Source organism: Asparagus officinalis, chromosome 3 (assembly GCF_001876935.1).
Source record: "Asparagus officinalis chromosome 3, Aspof.V1, whole genome shotgun sequence".
Taxonomy (NCBI): Eukaryota; Viridiplantae; Streptophyta; class Magnoliopsida; order Asparagales; family Asparagaceae; genus Asparagus; species Asparagus officinalis.
In genome coordinates this window covers 26,756,062-26,764,937 of record NC_033796.1, presented here as the reverse complement: position 1 = coordinate 26,764,937, position 8,876 = coordinate 26,756,062, and the positions used below count along the sequence as shown (strand labels likewise).

Genomic DNA, 8,876 nt, shown 5'->3' with positions numbered 1-8,876 from the left:
CTAACTAACGTTAAGAGTTCCACTTTTCATGTAAATAGTTGTACTCCCTTACACGCACACATACACAACAAAAAAAGGCCCATTCACTATTCCGTTAAGAGTTGTTATATTAGACCCCTGTACATTTGTTACTAAAAATATCATGTTTTTCATTACACTCTCAAATTTATTAAGCTGTTTTGATATTAGGGGTTGTTTGGTTGAACAATTTATAGAAAATATTTAATAAAATGTCTGACAATGAAAATTCTGTAATTAAAATTTTTCTGTAGATTTTCGTAAACTGTGTTTGGTTAAAAAAAATTACAGAATTTTTTTTTGTAAAGTGCAGAAAAATACCAAAATTTACAGAAATCAATTTTCTCTCAAAATGGGCGGAAATCACCCAGAAATCTAACACCACATTGACATTTTTCTATAAAGTTGACGTTTTCTATAAATTTAGGGGGTGTTTGGTTCAATTTCTACAAATTATAGGAAATCTTACTATTTCTATAAAGTTGTGCAATTTTCTTGTTTTGAACCAAACAAGCAAAGTACAAAAAGCAAGAAAATTGGTACTTTTTGACTTCTCAAAACTTTTCCTATAACTTTTTAAAGAAATACAAAGAAATCATATTTTGGATGGAAAACATTTCCTATAATCTGTAGAGATTGAACCATACACCCCCTAACACCCCATATTTCTAATTTCTACCGCAAGTCCGATAAAAAGCTTTAAACTAGGAGCCTCATTTCGAACAAATATGAAGCTGCTAGGCTCTCTAACATGAGAATAGGAAGATTTGAGGGGATAGGCTCTAACATGAAAATATGAAGATTTGAGGGTCTCACATAGAACCAATAAAAGTTTAGGGGGCTAATATGACAAAAACCCTTCTTTTTATTTTATTTTTTTTAATGAAAAACATTGTTTTCTTTTTATTAACCCAACAAAAATTGCACGTCTTCATGCTCGGTTCAAAAGCTCAGAGAGCTAGCTCATTGCAAGTTTAGCAAGAAAGAGATCCTCGAGAACGGTGCAGAGTTTAAAGCTTCAAAATCGCTTCGGTTACCCTCTCTCTCTCTCTCTATTACTACACTCTCCTCCGCTGTCCTTCACTTTCTCAGCCTCTCTCTCTCTCTCTCTCTCTCTCTCTCAAGGGAGAGGAGAGAGAGAGAGAGTGTGTGTGTGTAATGTAATAAATAAGGAAAATTTCCTGTCATAATAAAAGAGGAGGGGGTTAAGGGGGGATGTTGGGTAAGAATCCCTGGATTGCCAATATTTGCGTCTCCGCTCACCCGCCAATTTCCATTTTTGCTTCACTCTCTTCTCACCTCATCTACCCACATCCCCAACTTCTCATATTTTCTCTCCCTACCCAAAAAATTTAGAGGGATGGACTACAAAGAGAGAAGGCACGTTTTTTGATTAATCAAAGCCCCTCTTACCTCTCCCCTTCCAAAAATACATATCAACAATTTTTGCAAGGGAGAGTTCTTCTCCCCTTGCCAACTTAATTATTAGAATATTATCACATCACTCCTTCATTGCACTTGTTCCTCTTTCTCTTAATACAACACCGACTTCTTCTCTCTGTTCATTTGAGAAGAGAGAGAGAAGATGAGTTCTGGTGATGAGCAAGATGCTCAGGAGAGGAGGAAGAAGAGATACCATCGTCATACTCCTAGGCAGATTCAAGAGCTTGAAGGGTATGCCAAATTCTCTTAAAATTTTAACTATTTTTATGGGGGATTTTTTTTTTTTTTTTGGATTTTAAGGTTAAAGCTTTGATGGGTTTTTGATGTTTAGGATGTTTAAGCTCTGCCCACATCCTGATGAGAAGCAGAGGATGAGGCTGAGCAGGGATTTGGGGTTGGAACCAAAACAGATCAAGTTTTGGTTTCAAAATAGGAGGACCCAAATGAAGGTAACATTTTTTAACTTACTGTCTTCAACTATTTTTGTGGGTTTTTTTTTGGAGAAATTTTTGTTAGATTTGGGTATGAGAACAAAAAAGGGGCCTTTTAGGTTTCTGCTCTCAGGGTTAAAAAAGATTATTACCATTGTTGTGTTTCTAAGTTAGATCGGTGGTATTTTCTTTGATGTAGGCCCAACATGAGAGGCAAGATAACTGTTCTCTTCGTGCTGAAAATGATAAGATCAGATGCGAGAACATTGCAATGAGAGAGGCTTTGAAGAACATAATCTGCCCAAATTGCGGAGGACCTCCAGTAAATGAAGACTCCTATTTTGATGAGCAGAAGCTTAGAATGGAGAATGCTAGATTGAAAGAAGAGGTTGATCATTGATTTCTTTTCTTTTTTATTATTATGGTTGTCGATATCTATGTTCATAGTCAAGGAGTGCATGTTTGAGAATTAGCATTACTTGATACTAGCACATATGAATTATCTTTTTTGGACTAATATCTTATGTTCCTAGAAATGTTTGGGTCAGAAAAATAATTATTAGATTTCATTACATCTATATGTATACATTGCAGTTCTGAGTTTAGCCTATTAGGGTTGCCGTCATTGTTCTTGACGAACATTGATCATATCGCAGAAGTGTCATTTATATGCAGCAATCGATTCATTTATTCGAGTTATTATTAATATTTATTACAGTCTCTGCCGACACCACAACTGTTTTTAAATACATTCATTTAGGTGTTACAGATTGGAATTTTAAAAATATAATGATGAAAACTAGATGATATTTCTTTAGCAATGTATTTAATATCTGCTCTGTCTTTTTCCGTCATTATAACTTCAAAATAATCAAGTTTGGGGCTATAAATTATGTTTTATGCTTATATTTGGATTAATAGCTTTAAGAAGTCGTCGCAGTTCATGAAAGCTGACGCCGTTTTTCTCTTTTGCCATTTGCTTCAAGTCATTCATACAAAGCCTACTAGCTTTTAAGAACAAAACCTGATGATATCTATTTTTATCAGCTGCTCTTCTTTAAATATATATCTAAAGAAGCAATTGTATTTTTGAGTGATAGACTAGATCATATATCTGTTGAACTTTGAGCATTTAACAAACAGTCTCAACCTATTTCCAGACTGTATAGAATTCGAGTCATTTTCTTAGTAGAATAATATTATTGAACATTAAAAGTATCAGTTGTCCTCGTTCGCTGTCAGATATTGAAGTTAAGTAGTTACTGTATTTTCGGTTAGTGTATTGCTCTTATTATTATCATGTTTCTGGGCATTTACAGATAACACCAGATAATAACTCTTTGGACGATTTTTTATGATTGTATGGCACATAGTAGTTGAATTATCTACAACATAGTTGAAGACAGTCGAACTCAATCTTAAAACTAATGTCTCTGTAGCTTAATTTGGCTAGATATGAGTAATGACTAATGATCACTGAAGCCTTGCTTATTACTTTATTATGTCATTTCCATTATAATCAATTCCTAAACAAAATAGTTTGTTTTCAGCTTTCAAGGTTAGCATTTGAAGCATATGCTTGTGTACTTAAAAACCTTACTAATCTAAGACTGAGCAGTACTGATGCCTTCTATATGAAAAATGAAAAATCAACCTTTGCATTGATATGAGGAAGGATCACCTATGATTTACTTCAAATGCATTATGCTTTCTCGATGACACTGGCCAAATAAAATTCTGAAACAATAGGCTCTGTTCTGGATGACATTAGGTAGTTTATAATATAGTTGTTTATCATCTTTTCTACTTGACTTATTTAAATTGATCACACATTTTTAGTATCTTTATAGTGCACTTTTACATGGAGCATGTGTTGCCTGAGAAGTTTGATTGGTTTCTTTTTTTTTCATTCTTCGGAATATCCTATCTTTGGGATTGTTTTATCCATATTATAAAGGAATTTCATTATAATCATGATTATTTCGATTAATGTATCTTCTTAACCTTAGTTTAATGCTACTGCAGATGTTTGGCCTCTCTAGCAAACAGTCAATAAATGCTACATAGTCAGTTTTGTACTAGCCGTTTAAACATAGAAGATTAGCACATGAAGTAATTTTTTTTGCCAAAATTTGAGAATAACTAAAAAAAACTTTTTCTTAACACACTGGTTTTCATGACTAGAATATTTTCCTATTTCTTTTTTTTTGTCATGTATTCAATTTCCCAGCTTTGTTGTGCTATTATTTTCATTTGATAGATTATATCGTTCTATATATTTTCAGATATCTAATGCATGACTTTCAATTATTTTTAGTCACTTCCTTTCTTAGTGGTTCCTCTTGCTCTAAATTACTACTATCACACATAACATACCTACAAGCATTATTTCTTTACGGGATTGAAATAGGTTATTATTTAGCACCACAATTTAGGAGTTTTCTTACCTGATGACAACCTTTTCATTTCGTGCACTATAATATCCTTCTCATAATTTTATATTGCAGCTTGATCGCGTATCAAGCATTACATCCAAGTATCTAGGACGACCAATAACCCAACTCCCCCCAATTCAACCAGTATCAGTTTCCTCACTGGACTTGTCAGTTGGTGGATTTGTGAATCCAGGGTTTGGCCCTTCTCTTGATCTTGATCTCCTCTCTGGAAGTTCTTCGAGCATACCATTTCCTTTCCCAGCTCCACTTTCTGACATCGAGAAGCCCATCATGGCTGAATTAGCTACAAATGCAATGGAGGAATTAATTAGGCTCGTTCAAACTGATGAGCCCCTCTGGATTAAGCCTGGGACTGATGGAAGAGAAGTCCTTCACCTAGAGACTTATGACAGGATTTTTTCAAAGCCCGGGCATCAGTTTTTAGGCCCTGATACCCGAGTTGAGGCCTCGAGGGATTCTGGTGTTGTGTTCATGAGCCCTGGGGCTTTGGTTGATATGTTCATGGACTCGGTAAGCTATTTACCTCTTCATGTTTCCTTTTTCATAATGTGCGTGCATGTGTGTGTGTGTGTGTATGGACATTTACTTAAAGTTTGTTGGTTTGCAGGTTAAGTGGATGGAACTATTTCCAACTATAGTTTCTAATGCAAGAAACATTGAAGTTCTTGCTTCTGGAATGGGTGGAAGTAGGAGTGGATCTTTAATATTGGTAATCAATATGATTCAATCTAGCAAATTCTGAGAGATTATCCATATGAAAGTTATTAATTAAAAGTTAATTGCAGATGTATGGAGAGTTTCAGATTCTTTCACCTGTAGTCCCTACTCGTGAGTTCTTGTTTCTTCGATACTGCCAACAGATTGATCATAGCTCGTGGGTGGTCACAGATGTTTCAGTGGACTTTCCAAGAGATCCGAACCTTTTAGGTCCTCCTTCAAGAAATCGAAGGCTTCCTTCTGGGTGCTTGATTCAAGAAATGCCTAATGGCCACTCAAAGGTAGCACTCATTCATTTTGAGCTACAAAATTTTATAATTCTTGTCAGTACTGATTAATTGCAATATAGGTTTCTTGGGTTGAGCACACGGAGATTGAAGATAAGAATCAAACTCTAGGATTGTTTCAGGATTTAGTTCATAGTGGCATGGCTTTTGGTGCTCAACGTTGGGTAACCACTCTTCTTAGGATGTGCGAGAGGTTCCATTGCTTAATGGGGACAGGAGCAGATACCAGGGATCTTGTTGGAGGTAAAGTTATAGATATTATTGAATTATAAAAATAACTAGAAAAGTGTGAATGATTCATATTTTGGAATTTCAGTGATCCCAACGCCTGAGGGAAGAATGAGTATGATGAAGTTATCCCAAAGAATGTTGAATATTTTCTGCAATAGTTTGTGCCCTTCAAACGGTCATCAATGGAATACTCTCTCAGGATTGAATGAAGTTAGAGTTAGATTTATTCCTCATAAGAGTGCAGACCCTGGTCAGCCTAATGGTGTTGTTCTTAGTGCTGCGACCTCTACATGGCTTCCTTTGTCGTGTCAGAGGGTCTTCAGTTTCTTCAAGGATGAAAGAACTCGAGCTCAGGTTCCTTTCTTTTTTTTATTTTTATTTTTTACATTGTATTGATCTAAAACTAATGAGTGGCGTGATATATGTATCTCATATTTATGAGTTCTCTGCAGTGGGATGTTTTGTCTAATGGAAATATGGTGCAAGAGGTCACCAACATCACGACCGGTCTAAATCCAGGGAACTCTATCTCTCTTCTTCGTGTAAGTTTCTTTATTTGTTTTTCTCTTTATGCAAGAAAATGATGACACTACTGTGCACTCCTTACCTATTGCTTTTTTCCTTGTAATATCAAATGCCTGCACTCCACTACTATGGAGATATATAACTGAACAACAGTCAATTGAATAAATTTCTGTAAATTTGTTTGTATAATTTTCTTAGATGAATACAATTTCCTAAAAAGTTGCATTTTGCCTTGGATATTAATACAGTTGCTATGAAGTGCCTGTTTGGCAACTCCACTCCAAAGTTTAGTGGAGCGAAACCCGTTTAGGTTGTTGACTTGTTTGACCAAAAAAAAAGTCCATGACTTAATTTGCTTTTGTTTGGCCAATTTTTAGCCTTAAAACTAGTTTGAAAAGGGAGTTGCTAAATTGACCCATACTCTCTGTGGTTGTTCAACAGATGCCATTAGCTTAATCATAGTTTGACCTATAAAAGTAAGTATATTATAATTAAAACTTTCAAATCCTTGATTTTCTAATTGTCTAATTATACATTTTCCAACATATCATAACAGGCTCTGACACCAGATCAAAACAGTATGCTGATCCTGCAAGAAAGTTGCACCGACGCATCAGGCTCCATCGTGGTGTATGCACCAGTGAACCTACAGTCCATGGATATCGTCATGAGCGGTGAGGACACCTCATACATCCCCCTCCTCCCCTCAGGCTTCGCCATTCTCCCTGATGGCCGCCCAAGCAATGGCTTGGCCGCCTCAACGAGCTCAAACCCTATTTCAGGCTCCTCAGGCTCTCTCTTAACCATCACTTTTCAAATCCTGATGAGTAGCCTACCAACAGCCAAGCTCAACACTGAGTCTGTAGAGAGTGTCAATCGCCTCATCAGCGAAACAGTGCACAACATTAAGGCTGCATTGAACTGCCCTTGATTAGCTGGTTGGTTCTATTGAATGCTGAAATTAACAACTGCCAGTTTATTTCCCCCTCTTTTTCTTTAGCTTTTTCGGGAATCAGTCAGAGTTAATCTAGAGAGACTTTAAAGAGGAAGTCAAGAACGCACCATAACTTTCTTTCTCTTCTCATCGATCATCTTGGTTTTTTCTTTCTTTGCTTGTTGAAGCAGAGCAAGAGGTAATGGTTCGGGTATTGACTTCTGTCATTTATGATGAACATTTAATTCAAGACTCTTTTCTGTTCATAGAGAGACTGCTTCTTTATTGCATTTGATGGTGACCAACTCAACTCAACTCCTTCGTTATAAATTTTTTTCTGTTGAGGATTGTAATGAGGAGAAGAAGTGAAAGTCTTTGAATTATGATGAGGTGGTCCCTTTGGTTTATGGAGGGGAATCTATGAGGAAGCTTTTAATTCTCTATTGATGGGTGTTATTGTGGATGCTGACTGCTAGATGTGAAAGTTTTTAAAAGGGCTTGTAGCTCTACTTGTGCTATGCCTCTGCATTTATTTTCTCATATACTTCTATGTAACTCCTTTTTTTTGTCAAAATTAATTAGATGGGTATGTTTCGAGTTTTCTTGAATCATGAATTTTTGGCTAATACAGAACATGGCTCCTCAGGCTCTCTCTTAACCATCACTTTTCAAATCCTGATGAGTAGCCTACCAACAGCCAAGCTCAACACTGAGTCTGTAGAGAGTGTCAATCGCCTCATCAGCGAAACAGTGCACAACATTAAGGCTGCATTGAACTGCCCTTGATTAGCTGGTTGGTTCTATTGAATGCTGAAATTAACAACTGCCAGTTTATTTCCCCCTCTTTTTCTTTAGCTTTTTCGGGAATCAGTCAGAGTTAATCTAGAGAGACTTTAAAGAGGAAGTCAAGAACGCACCATAACTTTCTTTCTCTTCTCATCGATCATCTTGGTTTTTTCTTTCTTTGCTTGTTGAAGCAGAGCAAGAGGTAATGGTTCGGGTATTGACTTCTGTCATTTATGATGAACATTTAATTCAAGACTCTTTTCTGTTCATAGAGAGACTGCTTCTTTATTGCATTTGATGGTGACCAACTCAACTCAACTCCTTCGTTATAAATTTTTTTCTGTTGAGGATTGTAATGAGGAGAAGAAGTGAAAGTCTTTGAATTATGATGAGGTGGTCCCTTTGGTTTATGGAGGGGAATCTATGAGGAAGCTTTTAATTCTCTATTGATGGGTGTTATTGTGGATGCTGACTGCTAGATGTGAAAGTTTTTAAAAGGGCTTGTAGCTCTACTTGTGCTATGCCTCTGCATTTATTTTCTCATATACTTCTTATGTAACTCCTTTTTTTGTCAAAATTAATTAGATGGGTATGTTTCGAGTTTTCTTGAATCATGAATTTTTGGCTAATACAGAACATTCAGTATCCCCCCCCCCCCCCCCCCCCCCAACCCCATTTTTTTATTTCTTGAATACTTCACTGCCTCTTTGATATGAGAGGGAATGGGTGGACTCTATTGTAGAGGATGTATGTCAATTTTGAATTGGCTTGGCCTAATTCAGTTTTTAAATTTTTTTTACTTCAAGAAATAAAATTTATCACTGGTTCATATTCTGTAATTATTGTTCTGATCCAAATATTAAATCCTGCTAAGTTTCCTTGTCAAAATTGAATTCCCATATTGATTGCTTGTGTGTGGGGGTGTTGGCAATTTTTATGGTCTCCATGAATGTGAGTAGATGAGTACAGTGATTGAATGCAGATTTTTATTTCAGCCACCAATACAGACTTAGAAAAGATTTCGGTTGTAATGATAGGATTGGTTATG

General features: G+C 36.1%; 1 protein-coding gene across 2 annotated transcripts; it reads left to right on the top strand.

The window, feature by feature from the left end:
* LOC109833523 (homeobox-leucine zipper protein ROC8-like) lies at positions 968-8,274 on the top strand. Of its 2 annotated transcripts, XM_020401234.1 has the most exons (11): positions 968-1,692; positions 1,793-1,910; positions 2,092-2,280; positions 4,400-4,858; positions 4,956-5,057; positions 5,134-5,346; positions 5,415-5,595; positions 5,669-5,937; positions 6,036-6,125; positions 6,665-6,899; positions 7,689-8,274. In XM_020401234.1, the coding sequence occupies exons 1-11, from the start codon at positions 1,604-1,606 to the stop codon at positions 7,826-7,828; spliced, it is 2,085 nt and encodes a 694-aa protein (XP_020256823.1). In that variant the 5' UTR covers positions 968-1,603; the 3' UTR covers positions 7,829-8,274. The 2 variants fall into 2 exon arrangements, with proteins under 2 accessions (XP_020256823.1, XP_020256822.1); XM_020401233.1 differs by lacking the exon at positions 7,689-8,274 and having other exon boundaries at positions 6,665-7,485.